Raw genomic sequence first — 20800 nt, forward strand, 5'->3', positions numbered from 1 at the left:
TGTTGTATCCAAGTGCTCAAGTAGAGCAGAACAGCATCATGTAAAAACTAGTCTATTTACTATGAAGTTTAGAGGGAGAAAAAATAAAATGTAATACATAGTTACAATGTATCTACGTTCCTTTTGCCAAATAATCGTCGGATTATTAAACGCATCATTTTTAAATTGGTTGAATATTTTATAAAACACAGCTGCCTAATGCACCATCTCAGGAGAATCCAAAAAATTCCCTCACTGGGTTCTTGTCCATGATAAATTGGCCTTTGGTAATACAGTCTGTCAGTGGTAGATATGTCCAAAAATTCTCTGTCTTCGCCAAGCCATATTTCTGAAACATGTCAGTGAAAGACAGGATCACTCCATCCAAATGAAGGTCTGTTAATTTGAGCTATTGTTTCCAATGCAATCAATTTTACCCTGATCGTTACGGCAGGATTGTGCCATAGCGGCGCACAAGACTGCAATGCCACAGCCCACACATCTGTATGTGTACATTTACCCAAATAGCTCCAGAATGAGCCAGTACTGTCCATTAGTAACTGGGTCATGTGATAGACCATGCAGAAATCTTCAATTGTGATCTAGCTTAAGATTTCCAGTGACATTTTAAAAGAATCCTGAACAGGAATGCTAATGATGGCGGATGTGACACAACCTAAGAGTCAATCAACACCCAAAATAGAAAACATTCACGTGTAATGAACCTCTTTACTTTTGCACCTCAGATGATTAGAATATACTGATAATTTGTCCAACACAAAGAGAAAAATCCACAGTTTTGTTTAAGAAACTTACTCTCTGTCAATCTAAAAAATTACCTTGAGTTTTATGTGGACCAAAAACAACTTCTTGATGAGCTTTACTGGCAAAAGCAAGCAGTCAAAAAGTTGTCAAAAAAATTACCATTAGATGTTCCCTTCTTGGTCTCTCAGCTGCTGCTAAATTGATCTTAGTTTCTTAGTAAACTAGTGCATTTACGATTTCACTTTAAGCTCCTGTTGATGGCTCACTAGTAAGCCTCTTCTCTCAGCTACATGACCTTGTAATACCATACAATTCGGTATGTCGTTTACAATTCACAGGCTGAGGTGTTTTATCTGTCTCAGCGGTCTTTGAAGTCGAGGCTCCGGGGCTCTGAAACGGAGGAAACCAGCTGGTGGTGTCATTAACATCTCCTAAACCCCTATTTAAAATGGACTGTTGAAAATTTATGCAAGTATTTCCCTGACTATATTCATTTTTTTCCACTTTATTTCAGGTCATATCCTTCTTTAAATTGTCTTTTAGCTTACAACTGTTCATGTCATCAGTTTAATTTTATTTGAATACTCAGTTTAAAGGACCTTGTAACAGATTATTTGCTGTCCAGTGCTTAAATAAAGATGATTAGTTCCACAAGTGTCGGCAGGACCGAGCCGATGACGTGTGCTGATTAGGACGATATCCCAACCTTTCATATATACAGGACATATTTTAGAGCTCCCTCAGACCTCAGCTGCACTGGCTTCATTTAAAGCAGCTTCATATCTCAGGCACAAGGAAAATAAAGACCAGCGCCAGCTCAAAGACACTGACATGACAATATATTACAACACCTAACATTATTCTAAGAGTATCTAAGAGCGTCATTTACACTGTAGAAAATATGTCGAGCATCTCATACCTGCGGTGTCTGGCGTACTTCCCGCTGACATGACCGCTGCCATCACAGCCGGGGGTGGGACAGCTGAGAAGGAAACACACATGGTCAGAAAGAAACAAGCAGCACATCATCTGTCCTTCAGCAAGTCTGGATTTTATTTTTCCTGTACCGCACGCAGACCATCTCAATCCAGCACGCAAAATATAATGATATCTGAGGTTCATCCAGGGCTGCACGTTCAGCCTATTTATATCTATCATTCATGCCCTGCTGCAGTTTTTTATAGCTTGTATAGCTTCTTAAGACTTTCGCTTACATGTGTTTTTCTGACTTTTTACATTCTCCAAGTATTTCTGTTCTCCTTGTGTACAAACTGTTATGCATTTTTAACAGTTAAGTATGCTTTTTTGCATCTATGACATGCATCGAGAGAAAATATCCTCATAAAGGTTACAATACAGTCAGATTAATGCAAGTTAAATAGATGCTTATAAGTATGTTATTACCTGATACCACTACACTTACAAGGGTTTTAATCTGAAAGAGTAGCTTCTGTACACAAAGCAGTCTCTAATGGCCATGAAATTTGTTCAGTATAAAGGTACAGTGAGTTACTTTTTGAGGTTATTTAATAGAACAAATATTGTACACATAAATATACACTGAATAGTGTGTAAGTGCGTCTTCCAATAAACTGAAGCACTCTCATAAACTCAGAATTAATACATTAAAACATTAAAAACACATAGGTGTGGGCACCGCTTTGTGGAAGCTGCCATGTTGTTCCACCATCTTGAATACAGTGGACGAGTTAGACCGCATTTTGTGTATGTGGCTAAAGACACATATGCAGTATGGAAAACATGTAGGAGAGGAGAAATCGTAGGTGTTTTACCTGTGGTGGAGGCAAAATTTAAATTCTTGTCTGCACCTTCAGACCCAAGATATGAAGGATCATAGCTAAGTTTTATCATTTGAGAATGGTTGCTCTACAACAAAGAAGTGAAAAAATAAAGGAAAGCAACAACCCGACCAGCGCTGGGAAAAAATGACATTAAATACAGAGAGAGAAAGATTTTAACCCTTTAAGACCTACCATAGAACCCAGAGCTCATCTTTAAATTTTTACATGCTGTAGTGCCATTTTTGGGAGTACTTCAAGTTGCTATATCAATACAACCATTATATCCCAAATTCATTCAAGTCCATAGTACCTACATGAATGGCAAAAAAGTGCAATAAACTAAAAAAAAAATCATTTTGGGTTTTTTTTTTTACACATATTTCTATTTTAGAGAATTTTTAGAGAGATATCCCTCAAAACTGTAAATGCCAAAAAGTTGCACAGGAAATTTATTTTGAGTGTCTTCATAGTTTTATTTTTGAGATACACCAATTTTTATGTACTGCGGGAAAAACAAAACAAAACAAAAAAAATTATAATCCAAACTTGCAAAAAACACAGGCATAAACTCAAACATGAATTTTAAAAGCACCAGCATAACTTCGTAAATGCCCCATAGGAAAAAGAAATACATTTTCCACAAAATTACGTCACTGCCGGTTATCATGCTTGCTCTGCAGTGGCCACCACCACAGCTGAGATTTTACACTTGAATTTCGAGGGATAGGAAACCAGAATTCAGTTGAATGAAATCTGCAATATACTGACATCTAGTGGTGAGATTTCCAACACTCCACCTTTAAAATTATTCAGCTTTGTGTTGCCACCAGAGATGGGCAGTAACGCGTTACTTGTGACGCGTTACTGTAATCTGATTACTTTTTTCAAGTAACGAGTAAAATAAGGGATTACTATTGCAAAAACGGTAATTAGATTACCGTTACTTTCCCGTAGGAACGCTGCGTTACTGCGTTACTAAAACCTGATTTTTTGCGAGAATGTCTCACGACAGTGACGTAAGCGAGTGCGCCGTTAGTGACAACAGCTGTGTGCAGATCAACAATGGATCACATATCGAGTGCAGGAGAGAGTATGAGCGTGCAGCGTTTAACGCGTGGAAGTACTGACCTTACTTTGAGTTTGATTCCATAAAAAGTGACAAAAACATTAGCGTCCATTGTGCGTGGGAAGAAAACTTCTTTTTAAAGCGAAAAAATCCCTAAACTTCCAAGCAAGCTCCAAGTGCGCCATGACGTAATGGGAAATTCACAGAGAAAGTCGCGGATTCTTCAACTGACCGCGGCACACCTGCACCAGGGTAAACCTCCGCTTATGCCAGTCCTGCTTTACAGGTGAAAATAGAGCAACAGCACCGCTGAGTCTTTGACTTTATTGATTTTCTGCTGTGTTTTACTTGCATCTATTTGAAAGAGTGAGTGTAAACACAAAAAATATTTTATTTTATGTGCTGGAATGTGCAGAAAATAGCTTTAAATGTTAAACTAATTTATTGAAGTCAGAGAATGTTGCATATAATTAAATTTTTGCTTGATGCATAAAGTTAAAAGATTAAAACTAATAAAACAAGTTAAAAAAAGAGACTTTTCCATTTGATTACATTTTGTATGATGGATTATGCAGAAAAAGTAGAATTGGGCTGAAAGATCTATCGCTTTATCACCTCTATCAGGTTGTAAATCGTGTTTTTAAAAAGTAACTAAGTAATTAATTACTTTTGAAAATAAGTAATCAGTAAAGTAATGGGATTACTTTTTGGGGGAAGTAATCAGTAATTAGTTACTGATTACTTTTTTCAAGTAACTTGACCAACACTGGTTGCCACCAGTTACTTTGTCCAAGTCAAGATGATCCTCTGGAAAAAAAAAAAAATGCTGCATAATCCTGTTTATACCATCATCTCTGAACTCCACAGGAGGTGGCTTCTTCTAAAATTATTTGAGATTGTACAGCAATATCCCATTTTTCACGTGTTGGGGCCTCTAGTTCTAAAAGGTAAATGCTGCAGGAGAGAGAGTAACTTTGAAAAAAGCAGCCCAACTGGGAAGAAATGTGAATTACCACAAAGTCAAAATTTATACAGATTTAAAGTGAATAACGTGGACATTAGCACAGAGAAAAGGTAAAAATGGAAAACTACTCACAACCGTGTGAAGCTGGTGTAAACTCAGCATTAGTAACATCCCACATTTGTCCACATTTAGCTTGTTGTGATCTGGACTGTTTTATCTGTGATTTTTTTTTTCACCATTGGACTCCATTGTAGTTCCTCTAAATTCAAGGCCACTGCTTTTCATTGGATTATTCTTACAGTCGGCAATCAGACAGACAACAGCGCTTCAACTCAGCCTCCTCATTCATTTCTAATCCACAGGGGCACCAATACAAAAGGCTTCAGCCAAAAATGCAAGGATAACAGTTTTTTTTTTCCTTCAGCACATATGATGACCTTTTCCAGCAAAACTGTGCAGTGCTGGCCAATCAAATACAAGCAATTGTACATAAAAGCATAATTCACTTACTAGGCCCCGAAAAACTGACTGAAATACTGACGACAAACAAATGTTTAAATTTTATTATCACCTTACATCCTGCTCATCAAAGAGGTTAAATTTTTTATATAGCACCAAATCACAATAACGGTTGCCTCAAGGCGTTTTCTACTGTAAGATAAGGACCGTACAATAATACAGAGAAAACCCCAACAACCAGAGGACAGTAACAGGAAGAAACTGGCAGAGCCAGGCTCAGGGAGGAGAAGCCACCTGCCGCAACCAGTTGTGGTTGAGGCCAGAGATAATAATAACTGATAATTAAATGCAGATTGGTGTATAAACATATAGTGACTGAAAAAGAAACAGTGCATCATGGGAATCCCCCACAGCCTAGGCCTATTGCAGCATACTTGAACTAAGGGAGAATTCAGGGTCACCTGATCTAGCCCTAACTGCTTTATCAAAAAGTAAAGTTTTAAGCCCAATCTTAAAAGTAGAGATAGTATCTGTCTCCCAAGAGAGGTTACAACAAAAGATTTGGAAACTGAAATTTCACTAGCAGATCAAAAATCAGTTTATGCTCATTGCTTGCACGGATTAATAAATTTTAACTGGTTATCGCAAACAAGTGTAACTTCTACCCAATATCATAAAGACATATTTATGACCTAATAACAGTTGTACTGAGATGCTTCACAGAAAGATTCTGGAAAGATTTCAGCATGGCATATGAGAAAATTATCTCAAAGGAAATTCCACTAGAACCAAAGCTGTTTCTACAGAGCTGTTTCTACCGAGTTTCTACCTCAGTTGTTTAAGAACCCAAAAGATAAAAGATAATATTTTTGGAAAAGTAACTCATAGATCTAATCATGTGGAGTGGGCTTTTTGTTTTCTCAGTGTGGATTTTTTTGTCCTGAATAGATCGTTATTTGGTTTCGATATTTTTTCCATTGTAACAGCAGAAAATAAGGAAAACCATAATAGGTCTATTTTGAAATTTCATGCTTAGGGACCCACAGCACCTAATGGTCTGTTGTGATACAGAAAAACTTCACAGACTCAGACCTGTCTGCCGAAAAACGAGCTTATTTAGAAGGTCCCACCAGAAGGATCCATCCATCCTCTTAACAACTAACGCGGTTCACACCAACAAAATTTTGAATCACCAGTTAACTTAACACACGCGTCTTTGGAGTGTTGTAGAAAACCAGAGTAGCTGGTGAGAATCCACGGGCACAGAGAAACAGGCAAACTCCATGCAGCCAGCATGGTGGATTCAGACCCTGTTACTATGATGCAACAGTGCTAACCACTGGACCACTCCTCCCACTGAAAGAAAAGAAAGTGCCCTATCTAAATTAACAGTATCACTTTCAGTTTCATCTTCTTGTAACCACTGCCAGTGTGGCTGCTGTCTTTGTTTTATTGCTTCATGGATATCCCGTTCAGACCGCAGGCACGCGTACACCTGCGATTTCAGTATGGACCTCATGTGCAGTGTGCAGAAAATTTTGCGAGACTTGGCTCCGTGCAATATTGTCCTCTTTGCCAAAATGAAATTCAAATTTAAGGGATCCAGCGGACATGACAGAAACGCGAGTGTTTGGGTCAGAGAGCAGCCTTTGACAGAGCGATGTAAAGTTGTTAGTCATGCTGGAAGCAAAGCAGCGCAGCAAGAGGAGATGATGTTTTTGTCCCAGGGATTTAGCTTGTTTGTCTTCTCATTACATGAAAAAACCCACACACAAGCATGCACTGTTTGCAGATTACTTTGCACGTGCATCTCTACTTGTTCCCTTTATGATTATCAGTCTTCCCTTGCAGCATCATAAAACCCTGTGAAGCACTGGCTGTTGGACAAAACCTTAAAAATCACATCTGTGATCCAATTTTGATTTCCTGGATTATGTTTTGCATCTTTCTTTTTTTTTTTATCAGCATTTGTTCTGGTTCATTAAGACAGATGTGGAACATTTTCATCTGTCAGCCGCAGCTTTAACAGTTCTTATCTCTTTATGTATTTATTAATTAATTTTTTTATTTCTGCATCACAGCTGTAGATTTCTCCCGAGCTCTGAGTCACGCTTTCAAACCTCTTTGCAGTGAAGACACGCAGACCGTTCAGCCAAATCACGCTGCCTGCCTTCAGGGACTCCACACCCAGCACGACCTCTGACCCCGCACTGCAGAGCTCCACCCACCCTTCCACCCACCCTTCCACCCACCCAACATCACCTGATCTATATGCTTTGCAACCTCGGGCTAAAATGAGAGCTGCTCGAAAATAGAGGTGAGGCTCACGAGCGCAGGGAGGCAGAGGAGGTGGAGAACAGAGGGGAGGAGGTTAAAGAGGAGGAAGAAGAGTAGGACTGCAGGTAGGTAAATGAGAGGAATTGGAACAAGGAGTGGAAGTAAAAGAGAGGGAAAATGAGAAGTAGGAAGACAAAAAGAGAGTGACGGAGAGGTGAAGAAGAAGGAAAAAACAGCCAAATGGAGGAGGAATGGCAGGAGAAAGAGGAGAGGAGGAGAAGGAGATGGTTTGTTCAAGGTGAGGCAGCTCATCAACCGGTGTGGGAACTGAGACTGATAGCACTGCATTATTGATCCCACCACAGCTTTGTGTGTGTGTGTGTGTGTGTGTGTGTGTGTGTGTGTGTGTGTGTGTGTGTGTGTGTGTGTGTGTGTGTGTGTGTGTGTGTGTGTGTGTGTGTGTGTGTGGTTAGAGCCAAACATACACGGTAAAACTTTTTTTTTTACAATGCATCAGTGCGACCTTAACCTTAACGAGCCCGAGTTTGAAATTACAAAATGTTGTTTCTCTTGTGCGGTGAGATATTTCCACTTGTTTCCACAGCAGCTGAATATACCTTTGACTTCAGCATTATTCTCCCGGTCACAGTGTAATAATCAGTCTTACTGATGTCAGCACAGTGACATACAGTACTATTGAAATCAGTTTCAAGTCGCTCTCATCTGAAGAGCATTTTTAGATTCATTGTGAGATTGAATGGCTTGCTGTGTGCTAACCCTCCCTGAGTTAAAGTTTAGACACAGTCATGTGACGCAATACAATGGCTTTCTTTAAATCTGCACCCTCTGATCTTCTGTTTCTCTGATTATTGTTTGCAATTATTCAAATCCACTGATTGAAGTTGATTGAAAACGACTGATTACCAACAGCAGGGCTGCATTAATAAAGAAAGAAGTATCCCATTCCCACTCCTATCATCTATCAGTATGTCTCAGATAGGTGGACACACAAACAGAAAAATGTTCACCCAATCTGTTTTTTTTCCACCAAACATCCAGTCATGCATTATAATATCAAATAAAGGGGACCCATTATACTAGCTCCATACTTTTCTTGGAGTATGCATGATTAATATTTCAAAACTATTCTTCTTTATCTTGTAGTTGTACTTTACGTATCCTGTCCGTTCAGTCAGCTCATCTCCTCAATCCAATTCATTCTTCTTCTGTTTGGCCAGCTCTTCTCAAGGGAGCTGCTCGTCCACAGAGCTCCCGGCACACAGTATTTGAGCTGATGTTAAAGGCAGAGGAGGTTCAGAGCTCTGCAGTTGTTCAGTCACCAGAGCATTCTGTGCAGGTTGGCACTCCCCAATCCTGCCACTTTGCAGCTGAGTTGCCACAGCACTTCCACTTGCTAATAACATCAAAATCAGTTGATCATGAAACATCGAGGTGGCGTCCTGTTAAAGCACCACGCTCGACTACAACGACACATTCTTTCACCAGTTGTTTAAGGCAGACTGTGGCTGGGTTCTTGATTTTATACCTGTGTGGCAATGCAGCTGAAAACACCGGAATAAGAGGTGTGACATTGCCTATTTAAACTTCAGTTAAGCTTCATCATTCTAAGATTAGAATAGGAGCGTGATCTGAGTTAATGCAGAAAAAGCTAACAAAGCTAATAAATTTGCATAAGAAACTGATCTGACACATCAGGTCAGGGTCATGTGACTTGATGCACCCTTTGTCCTCTTCCCCAAAGGAAATCCAAATCACATCGTGGGAGCACATGTTCTTGGCTCAGAAATGGACTGCAAAAGGAGTCAACCTTGAAGGGGATAACAGCTAGATTACAATCAGGTATGATTTTTGCTTTCTTCCTTTTGTTTTCTGCAGCCAGAAACATATCAGGCACACCGGGATTTAGACGAGAGTTTGTCCCCACAGTGTGCTCATCAAATGTTGACATTTCCTGGGTACAAGCTGAAATTGCAGCCCAATAGTTACACCAGAAGAGAGTTCAAGGGGGCCACCAAAACACCATCCGCAGGGAACTGTAAATGTCCACCATTAGCTGTACTCATTAGTCATCCCAGAAATTACTGCAGCTAAAGTTAAAATTCATCGCTGTGGTGCAGCATTAGCTGCAGCTCTGATTCCCACTGAGCTGACAGATGTGATGTATTTATTTAGCAATTTAAATTAAGTCATGGTAGAATTTTCATTTCACTCCCCCCCCCCCCCCCCCCCCCCCCCAATCTGCCGCATCACACCGCAATGACAAATTTATTTGTACATGTTTATCCCCGAAGATTAGTCAGATTAGTCAACGACTGTGATGAAAAAATAAAACTGACGAACACATTTAAGCGATTGGTCATGATGTTCTTATAATATTTTGCAGTATTTACTCTGTGAATCATTTCCACGATTTACTGCTGACTTTGTCCTGTCCGTGTCTGGCCCTCACCAGCACCCATCAGATTTAAATTCAGGGTGAATCACGCCGAGTTTTCTGCTCCTTCGCTCCGGGCTCACGCGGCACAGGCAGGACATGTTGTTTACAGTAAAGCGCTGACCTGGATCAAACTGGGTTCGACCATAATCTGCTGCACACACCAATATTTGTCAGTTTTACTAAATGAGATTAAGTGAAGCAGAAACCTGCCCTTCTCGCACACACACACATTTACACACACGCACACACACACACAGGTAGCAGTGGTATTCAGCAGTCACTGTCAGGAGCTGCTGCTGATTCTCTCTAGTCAGTCATCAAAATTTAATGAATTACTGGCTGCATTTAATTTAAATTAGCTGTTCGTGTAATACACAGCGTTGGACAAATTAACACGCGACCGACGGTATTTATTTATCGCCTTCGAGCTCAGCTCAGGCTCAAAAATCTGATGTACTGCATCAGGCCGATTCCTGTATTTCACAGGCTGGACCCCAGCAGCAGACGTGGTGGGCCTGAGAATAAGAACTGCAAGATGATGGATAGAAATGACATATAACTGATTATACAGGAAAAGTCTCTCAGTAATATTTTCTTTGATGAATGCTAGCTGCTGCCTCAATACAAAGCCAAAATGCAATAAAAAAAGAAGAAAAAAAAGAGCAGTACAGTGATGGATGCACGAGATCAGCAGAGGTTTACCTACCTGAATAACTCCTGTGTTACTGCTTCCACGGCGGCTGCAGACAGGGACACAACAACAAAGATTAATGTTAATGCTTTCAACAGTCACGAGCTAACAATAATAAACACATCCACTGTAATTGTGCTTCAGATGATCCCACTGTAGTTAGCATGAAGTGGAGGCAGAAATACAACCTGTAAAATATGTTAAAATTTCCCCATTTACTAACTGGACATCACTAGAAAGGTATCTTCTAATTTTACTGTTGTAGACAAACTTACTTTCCTTTTTATAATACAACAGGTCACCGAGGATTATAAGAGAAATAATAGCCCACGCTAAAAATGATATATAAACCTAATCCTGCGTGCAGGTTAACAGGTTGGGTCCTGCTTTCAGGCATCATTGTGCTTTTCTACCTTAACTGAGCCCTTAGAGATCTTTCTAAGGTACAAGCCACATTGACCCGCTTACACACACACACACATTCATTCATACATCTCTTTATTATATGTCCTTTATCATGCACACAATCACACTGCAATGGATGCATCACAGGCAATTTGGAGTTCAATATCTTGCACAGGGACACTTTGACATGGAGACTTTTCACAAGGAAAAGATGTTGAAAGATTTGTTACATTCAAATTTGTGTGAATAAAAGTTTTGGGACAGGAGCAGCTAACATATTAGATGTCTAAATTGGCTTTTTCCTAATACACGGTGATTCATTCAGCGGTCTTGAGCCACTCTGGCAAAAAAAAAAAAAACATTTGTAAAACCTGACAGGCAGATGGACAGACACATACCTCTGACTCCTTTGGATCGCGTTCGATGGCGTTTTTCAACTGCATTCACCTCCATCTGCAGAGGGAAAACGAGTTAGCTTCCTGAAACTGCAGTGGCAGAAGTAGTTGTGTTCATATTTCCGTGAGGCACTGTGCCACCTCTGCTTTAAGCTGTCCTTGGAGACATGAGGACTTTAATTCCCATTTGCATCATTCACATCAGCATCAAAGTCATTAATTACAAGCGGGAAAGCCAAGTTTCCAAAAGCTCCGACAGATACTGTTTAGACTAAATAGTGCAAACAAAAAGCTAATGTGGATATGTCAAAGTAACATTTAATTTATATAGACAGTTCTGCAGTAAAACAGCTGAATGCGTGATTTATAGTTCTGCATTAAACCCACCATAAAGGCTACGGCGTCACTCTATACCCCAGCCTAAACTGTAGCCTGGCCTGCACCCCAAGAATCCTAATAGGTCTGTCTGTGCAAACACATTAAGGTATATTAACTACCACAAAGACCAAACCTCCTGAAAGAAAATGTAATAGTGCAGCGGAGTGAGCATCTGCTGAACATTTAGACTCAATCAGCCCTGATTTCTTCTCCCCTTCCTGTGTTTCAGCTGTTGTTCAGCTTAGTTTTTCTTGTGATTGCAGAAGAACCCAAACACACCAGTGCACAAGTTTGCAAATAATGATATCACCAACTACAGCAAGTATTTAATGCATTACTCTATCTTAAGATTTCGGTTTAGGTTCTTTGTTCTCATGTGGCTGATATAAAACCACTTAAACCACCACTTGGAAACCACTCTGAACAACTCTTTATATGGACTACTGAAGCCATTACAACCATACACACCCTGTAGACACACTAATCAGTCAGTCTTTAACCTGCTAGCTCTGGAGCTCCCTGTTTCCTGCTGAATACTAGGTGAGAGAAAGCCCATCCGATCTGACTCTCTTGAAATTATCCGGATTTTGTGCACAAAAAGAGTTTAATTGCAGAGATTATCATCAGATTGCTGCTGGAATTAAAATTTTTGAGGTTTTAGTCCCAGGATCAGAACAAATCAACTATAAAAAAGCAATTACCGCCATACTTTGAGCCAAAAAGAATAGAAACACCAGTCAGTTGTGACGATACCTGGCTGTAGCTCAGTGTGGCACCTCTGTATCTGCTGTTGGTCCTGTAGCTTTAGACTTCAAATTCAAATCTCAGACACCATCTTCCAGAGTCATGATCTGCAAAAAAACAAAAAACACTTTCTCAGTTCTGCTGCCAGACATTTGTTGTCTGCAGCTGTTTGCTCTGAAGTAGTTTCCTTTAGCGAGACACTATGTGTGGAAAAGTGGCGAACTTCATTGTCTCTGTGAAATGTATAATTATGAAGCCTAATGACATTTCACGACTCGAGAGACTGGTACCAAATACCGTCTAAACATTTCACTGATATTTTCAAATGTGAGATTTAATTCATCCAGTCAATTAGGTGTTTCTCAAGAGAGGTCCTTGAAAGTCACTGCTAAACACATTTCAGAAACCCGTAGCATGACCTGCAAATTATGGATAATAAGGCCATCTACACAGAAATCTTACCCCTGGAAGGATAACGTGCTTCAAAGACATACCTGTCTGAATTATCAGCATAAAAGAAGAGCATCTCCCTGCACGTTTGATGAAAAAAGGTGCAAGTCTATGTAAAGGCATAAAAAACTATGACTCCTAAGGAGCATCTGAGCACAAGCAGCATTTTAGTCAGCAAGTAACAAAAACCCAAAACTCCCCCACGCCTCGACTAGGGCTGGGCCATATTATACCGTTCACGGTAATACCGGTATAATGTTAGGCAACGATAGGAAAATGAAATATCGCGATAGAATGGGAGTAAAACGCGCATGCGCGGTGCCTTTGTTTTCATACGCACATGGCCGATTGTTGAGTGAAACAGATGAACCAGAATTGGTTTGTAAAAATGGTGCAACTTCCGTGATGTGGAACTGGTTTGGTGTTTGTCCGTCAGATACACAACAAAGCACATTTTTTTTGCAGAACATGCAAGCGGCCGTTGTTATTGTCATATTTGTCGGACTAAGATGCTCTTAAATCTGGGAGTAATCTGGGTCCTAAACTCCGTATGCTTCAGGTCAAACAACACTGCAGCATCACTTAGAGTTAAAAACTGTCTAAATTCTTTCATCTTTAATAAAACGATCAGCATTGCTGCTTTACCAGGTGTAACTATAAAGTTTAACTTCCAGGCATCCATGAAAACAAAAGTTATTACATTTAACGGAGTTAGAAGTTAGCAGGAAGCTAGCGGAAGTTAGCTCGCTAGTTTCGCTAGTTACCTAAGCATGATATAGCATGTTCTGACTGAGAGATTTCTGAAAAATATCAAACGTACAGCTCCGCTATCACTTCCAACATAAATGAAGACAGGAAACTAAACAGCAGTGATGTTTGTAGGGTTACTGAAGTTGGGCTAGCTGGTATATAATGATGTGCTACGTGATCGCTAGCGACACAGCTATGTTAGCATAACATAAACAGTGAAGCTGGAGGACGAACACTAACACTTTTCCACTTATAAAAGTTAACGTGAAGGTTCCTCATGGTTAGAGAAAAATGCAATCGCATGGCAGGATGTTGTAAACGGACCAAACTTCAGTCAGGAGAACAACTGAGATAATCCATCCACAATACGAGGTTAGTCATTAATATATTGCAACAACATGGGAATAGAGCAGCTGCCAGAGAATTCAACATTAATGAATCAATGGTACAGAAGTGGAGGAAGCAAGAAGAATGAGTTTAATAAAGTTTGATTTATCTGACTGCTTTGTTTCGCTTAATGTGCCTTATAATCCCGTGCACCTTATGGTCCGAAAAATGCGTACTGCACACTGCAGTTTAATGTTGCAAAGCACCTCTTTTTAACTTCAGTGGATATTATACATGGTTATGCTCAGGATATGTCAGCCCATTTCTACTGGAAATGCCTTTTGGTTAAACTTTCAGCAAGGAATTTGCATTTGCACTGTTAAATTTTTATAAAGCTTTAATGTACATAAAAACCAGCTTCTTGTTTATGTGAAAATAAATGAAAGGTTGTCTTTTTGCACTAGTAATGTTGTGGAGTTGTATTTTGTCTCGCATCAATTATATCGTCGGTTATATCGTTATCGCAAATTTTCAAATATATATCGTGATAAATATTTTTGGCCATATCGCCCTGCTCTAGCCTCGACATCTGTCACCTTTAAAAGAGGGTCAGAGCCTCCCCGTTTTTAACGCAGAAGAAAAGCACTTTGAAACTGCGCACGAAAGGTCTTCTCCTAATGACTTTGCACACGTCGGCGTCGGTGTCTGCAGGCAGACATTTGTGTTCCTGAAACAGTCGTGGTATTTATGTGTTTTCGAGGCTTGAATTCCTTCCCATCAACACATTTCTCATCAGGCCGCGTCGACATCTGTTGAGTTTTGCACATGTAGACGAAGCTGAGATTTTGCAGGGCTCAAAACTCGACGTTTCGGAGGCAAGAGGCAAGAATAATTAGATCGATCACACCAGAGATCACGTTTCAAGTCCTACACTGAACCACAGATTTATTTTTTTATTTTTACACTTTCACAGTAAATATATTCTGTTAGGGTTTGAAAGTAAAACCAAATTTGGTCACTGTTTTGATTTGTTATTCCTTCTCATGTTTCTGATGTTTATATACTTTGTCTCCCTCGGTTTTGAACATGTGGTACTTTTGCTTGCCTCCCTTGTTTCCACTTCCTGTTTCACACCGAAAAAAATATTCTTGAAGCAAAAACATTTTTAGTAAAATGTAACTATATATATATATATATATATATACACATTAGGGGTGCAACGATATTCGTATCGATATTGAACCGTTCGATACAGTGCTTTCGGTTCGGTACGCATATGTATCGAACAATACAACATTTGTAATTTATTTTATCAACTTTCCTTCTGACGATGCTGTCTGTGTGGAGCGCTCAGTGAATCTGCGTTCGACTACTCCGCCTAGGCTGCACTGTCAAGCGCAGATCCACTGAGTGCTCAACACAGACAGCATAGTCAGAAGGAAGAGCGCAGGGCAAGCTAGCAAGACAGAAGTTAAGCTCTCCAGATCTGGCGTTTGGAATTATTTTGGTTTTCATGTGATGTATGACCCTGAAGGTAAGCGAGTCATGGACTAAAGTAAAACAGTATGTTGGATGTGCCGTGCAATGCTCAATTACATTGGTGGGAGCTAGTGTGTTAGCGCAGTTAGCTCGTTAACGTGTTGGCCGTCTAGCCCCATGCACGGGGCGATCGGCGGTAGCTCGTTAACGGAGATTTGCCGTGTTATGGCGTTAAGGTCATTTCAACGAGATTAACCTGAAATCACTAGTGGGAACACAACGAATATGACTGCACATTTACGCCGACATCATCCTAGTGCAAAGACAAAAACAACAAGCATGCTACTAACTTTAGCCGAGTCATTTAGACAGCTGTTAGCACATGATTCTCCTTATGCTGCTGAGAATATAGCCCAGAAGAAGCGGCTAGTATAGCTTTTATTTTGGAAAGAGACATTTCTCTGTAATAAACTCTCTTTTCCAAAGATGAGTGATTCCTCAATCAGATACAGGGCTTGCAATATCGCTAGCCCGACGTCCTGGGGCTAGCGATTTTTTTCAGTCGGGCTACCAAAATCTATCTCTTCCCTGCCCGTCGGGCTATTGTAGGAAGAAAAATATATGTCAATGCTTTTGCATTCTTTCAGAAATGTAGCTGGGTAATTATGTCATTGGCATCGGTGAGCCACTGTCAATATGTGACATATTGAAGTCGCGTTTGAATTTGCGCTTGTTTTTTTGCTTTCACTTTGCAATCGCGCGAACTGTGTATAGAGAGCGACAGCACTGATCTGTGAGTGATGAAAATTTGTGCACCAATTCCTGTTAAGTCTAATTGTTGAATGTCGCCATTGTGTTTCTTAAATTTGTATAGTCTTAGTTTAAGCAGTAGGATCAAAGCCATTCCTTTGATCCTGACCACCTCTCCAGCCACTCTGTGCTGGGGGAGGTTTTATTGTAGATACATCCTAACTTGAAGATCTGTTTGATGTTTGGTAGAGCTTCCTACCCTTTGTATGGTTTCACTGTGTTATCTTTGGTAAACCATACATTGGGTGTGGGGGAAGACTACCCTCTTTATGACCAAGGATGTTGTTCCTGCTTTTAGGTTTTATGACCCTTTGACCAACACACACACACATTCACACACACACACACACACACACATTCACACACACACACACACATTCTCACACACACACACACATTCTCACACACACACACACACTCAGTGTATACATTTACATACAGTGCCTTGTCTTTGTAACCAAAGGGGGGTTGCAAGGGGAGGTGTTTTGTAAACTATTGTTTGAAGTTTGTCAATAAAAGGCGGCGAGAGGAGGCCACCAGTGTGGTCATTTCAACGTGCTGGTCACAGACGAGAGGCCTCCCTTGCGCAAGAAATCGAACGTTGTTGCCTTGCTTTTCTTTCATGGGAATAAGTCTTAGATACAGCGGGGTCTGAGTTTAGACCCAACAATTCCTCTGACATCGTCTTATTAATCGTTAGCTCACTATGCAAACATGACAAGTGAAATCTCCCGCAGCTTAAACATGTGAGAGGTTGAGGATATATATTTCATTTCTTCTGAGCCAAATAAGACAGGTCAGGGTGAAGAAGTGACAGCCAAAGAAAAGCTTACCACAAAACGGAGAAGTTATGACAAATCAGACTATAAGGCAAAAAGAAAGTGCAGCTTCATGGTTTCATGGACAAAAGAATTTCTGTGGCTGCAATATGATGAGCTAAATAACCAGGGCTGCACATAAGTGGTCCGCAGGTGCGCATTCGCTGTCAAAATAAAAAACGCGCACAAGGGTTAGGGTTAAATTTAAAAACTGTACTTTTGAGTTAAAATATATATTTATAATTTTAATAAATGACAAATTAAAAAGGCATGAACATTTTTTTTGTATCGAAAAAATATCGAACCGTGACACCAAAGTATCGAACCGAACCGAACCGTGAATTTTGTGTATCGTTGCACCCCTAATATACATATATATAGATATATAGTCTTATATCTATATATATATATATATATATATATATATATATATAGATATATATAGATATAGATAGATAGATAGATAGATATAGATAGATAGATATATATAGAGATAGATATATATAGAGATAGATATAGATATATAGTCTTATATAGTCTTATTGAAATAATGGGAATAATGGGATAATGGGATTCCCATGATGCATTTAGTATTTCTTCTTCAGTCACCATGTGTTAATAGACCTCTGCACTGAATCATACTTGTTATTAATCTCTAACATCTCTTTACCAGGTTTCTTCCTGTTAAAAGGGAGTTTTTCCTCCTCACTGTCGCCAAAGTGCTTGCTCATAGGGGGTCATATGATTGTTGGGTTTTTCTCTGTATGTATTATTGTAGGGTCTACCTTAGATTATAAAGCACCTTGAGGTGACTGTTGTTGTGATTTGGCGCTGAATAAATAAAATTGAATTGAAATGATTAATTATTATGAAAAATATGCTTGTTATTACCAATCGAGTAGATTTCATCTGGCCAGAATCCATTAAATTGAACCCTTAAGCCTTTATGTAACAAAACTACTACCTCTCCTCATTAGTTTCATCTTCATGTGCATCATAGCAGGTCAAGGATTGCACTGGAATATTGTTAAATATAGTTAAATATCAGAATAGATTCATTTTAGGTCAGGTTCTTTGCCATAAACCTTTTAATGATCTTATTTTGTTGTGAGGAACACCACAGAGAAGACCCATGGATGTAGTGAAGGAGGACATACAGGGGTTGGTGTGACAGGGTGAGATGAAGGCTGATGGTCTGCTCTGGAGATCCTCAAAGGGAGAAGCCGAAGGAAGAAATCTCTTATATGATGTACTGCATTTTTAAATAGGTAGTAGAAAGCTGAGTGCATGCCATCAACACTAACTTGTCCACTGTGGGAATTGTTGAGGGCCACTTAGATGCCAGAGAAAGTATAGTGTGACTACAGCACACAGTATGATAAATGAAACTGGGAGTGATTTAGGGCAATGTTTAAGATTCTCATAATGTGCTTCTTCTGTGAAATATGATGCAATGTTAAAAAACCATTAATGCAGCGCTGAGATCAGTAAAATCCCAACCGGACCAACGCACTGCATCTTTTTGACATTTTAAGCAACGCAAAAACCACATCTTGCGATGAAATGAGCCCCCCAAAAATCTCCACAGCATCTTGCTGCGAGCATTTCAATGCAAAGAGCAACATAAGACGGAGCGAAACAAGAGTGAAACAACAGTTTGATCATGAAGACGTGAACACAGCAGCTCCGAGTGCGTCTCTCCTCGGCTGCAGTGCAGCTCAGGGGGGTTTGCAGCCTTAATATAAATGTAAATTCTGGACAGCCTCGCCTGAACTCTCAACCAGCTCCCATTATGTTTCCACAGCATACCGAGGCTGGGTGCATCTAAGGCCGCCACTTCACTGAGGGCGCTCCAACGCGCCCTACATCAAACACAGTCTTCCCTCCCTCTGCTGTGAAGAGCTGAGCCGAAAAAAAATTCCTCCACCTCCCCTGGAAACTATACGACTGAGTGGGCTGCACGCTTAATGTGCGCGCAGTAATGTGAGTTTGAGCGCGTGCAGAGGGTGCGCTAACCTCACTACTGCGCCTTTATGAATGTGCATTTCTATAGGCTGCATCCTCTTTGTGGTTCTCTTTGTCTTTCTGAGGACCGCGCTCAGGTTTTGGACACGGGGACTTTCAGGACTGCGAGGACATTTCTGGAAAGCGAGGAGATTTGTGGAGAGGTATATTCGTAGACGGAATGAAGGGGGAAATAACAAGTAGTTTTGGAAAGTGAGGAAAACTGGGACAAAATAACAGTAATGTGAAATAGAATAATAAGAGGAGGGGGAAGTCAGAGACTTTTTTCGGAAAAGGAAAACATTATTGAAAAGGGAGGACATCTGGAATTGTTAAACAGCAAGTCGTTATAAGAAGAGTGAAAGAAATACTGTAAAGAGAGGAATTAAAGACATTTTGGCACTGACATGAATGAAAGACATTAAGTGGAAAGTGTGAGCTATTTTAGAAACTAAGGACATGCTAAACTATGATGAATATTACAACTATGTAAAGTTGTAATATTTTTGTATTTTTAATCAAGAACATGTTTTGGTAAATAAGAAAAGAATGAGACAAAATGTCAAATTTTGGGAAACTGATTTTAACATTTTATTATTTTTGTTTTCTTTTTCTGTTTCTTAAGGGGAAGGGCATTATTATAAGTCAAGGATAATGAAAATGTTGTTGGAAAGAGGACTTATTGAAATAAGAGAAGATTTCTGTTGAGTGAGGACAAGGACTTCTTTATAACAGGGAGAAGAAAAAAACTTCTGAAAACAAGGAATTGAGGAGATTTTGTGGAAACCGATTTTTAATTCTGAAAAAATCATTTTAAAAACATTTCAGAAAAGGGAGGAAAGAAGAACGTTTTAAGTTAACTTATTTCTGAAAAGTGAGAGCATCTCTACAAATTCAGTCAGAACAGACTGTGTTTGGAAAGAAGACAGATTTTGGTGAACAGCATTTTTAAAAATTAATTTGAATTGTGATTTTTTTAAATTATATTTTATCAGATTTTTGGAGAGAAGAAATAATATTAAAGGACTTACTGGGAAAATGGGGAAATTCTGATATCAATATTATCCAATAATCTTATGCTATATGAAAAAGGATATTTTCATATAGCATCATTTTTGGTGAAGACGGTAGAATTATGGAGAAAGAAAGGCTGTTATAGACGTTTGCGAGTGAGGAAAAACATTTTCAAAAAGAAGGGCATATTTGAAACCATTAGAAATTTATTTTTTGAGAGCAATGACATAAATAGGAACATTTAAAATGACACTAAGTTGGAAAATTACATTAGAAAATGAGGAACTTCCCGCATTTTCTTAGAAACTTCTGAAAGTCACACGGCATTTGAAAGGACTCAGCTGGAAGGAAAGGTGTGTTGTTTTCATAGTATGCACTGTAGGTTTGCAAATGTATATTATTTTAAAATAGCAGCCGTTTTGGAACATCAAGTTTCATAATTTCACTATTTTGTGGTTTTAATAATGTTATTAGCTATAAAATGCATAATGTTTATGAAACCCCTGCAAGAAGAGCATACAAACATGTATTTGGTTGTCTAATAATAAGAAATATTAAGCTATGGAGTAGTAATTACCGTGTAATAATACAGTGCGCCTCTTAGATGTCCATTAATTTTGCTATGAAAGACCAACCTGAATTAGTAAAGTGAAAAATGGAAAGAAATAGAAGCTCTCAGCCAGCGAGTGTATGTGTCACTGTGTCCTATATGGCTGGATTGGCGCTGTGTGAAGAGGAGCTTCCTGCTGCTTAGTATTCAGTCCA

At 39.5% G+C, this 20800-nt stretch overlaps 1 protein-coding gene and 1 long non-coding RNA gene across 8 annotated transcripts in view; one reads left to right on the top strand and one right to left on the bottom strand.

Moving 5' to 3' along the window:
• Positions 1 to 20800, bottom strand: part of myt1la (myelin transcription factor 1-like, a) — a 94311-nt gene that overhangs the window by 57743 nt on the left and 15768 nt on the right. For all 7 annotated transcript variants that reach the window (XM_026143553.2, XM_026143556.2, XM_026143554.2 and 4 more), the window contains exons 2-5: positions 12393 to 12490; positions 11265 to 11319; positions 10477 to 10510; positions 1664 to 1726 (exon numbers count right to left, since the gene is read on the bottom strand). In XM_026143553.2, the coding sequence (XP_025999338.1) occupies positions 1664 to 1726; positions 10477 to 10510; positions 11265 to 11319 (152 nt within the window). In that variant the 5' untranslated portion in view covers positions 12393 to 12490. The remainder of the gene's footprint in view (positions 1 to 1663; positions 1727 to 10476; positions 10511 to 11264; positions 11320 to 12392; positions 12491 to 20800) is intronic.
• On the top strand, positions 7273 to 20560 carry LOC145420668 (uncharacterized). Its single transcript, XR_013901983.1, has 3 exons — positions 7273 to 7610; positions 9075 to 9172; positions 18822 to 20560. It is a non-coding gene; the product is annotated as an uncharacterized LOC145420668 (long non-coding RNA).

This window comes from Astatotilapia calliptera, chromosome 15 (genome assembly GCF_964374335.1).
Source record: "Astatotilapia calliptera chromosome 15, fAstCal68.1, whole genome shotgun sequence".
Taxonomy (NCBI): Eukaryota; Metazoa; Chordata; class Actinopteri; order Cichliformes; family Cichlidae; genus Astatotilapia; species Astatotilapia calliptera.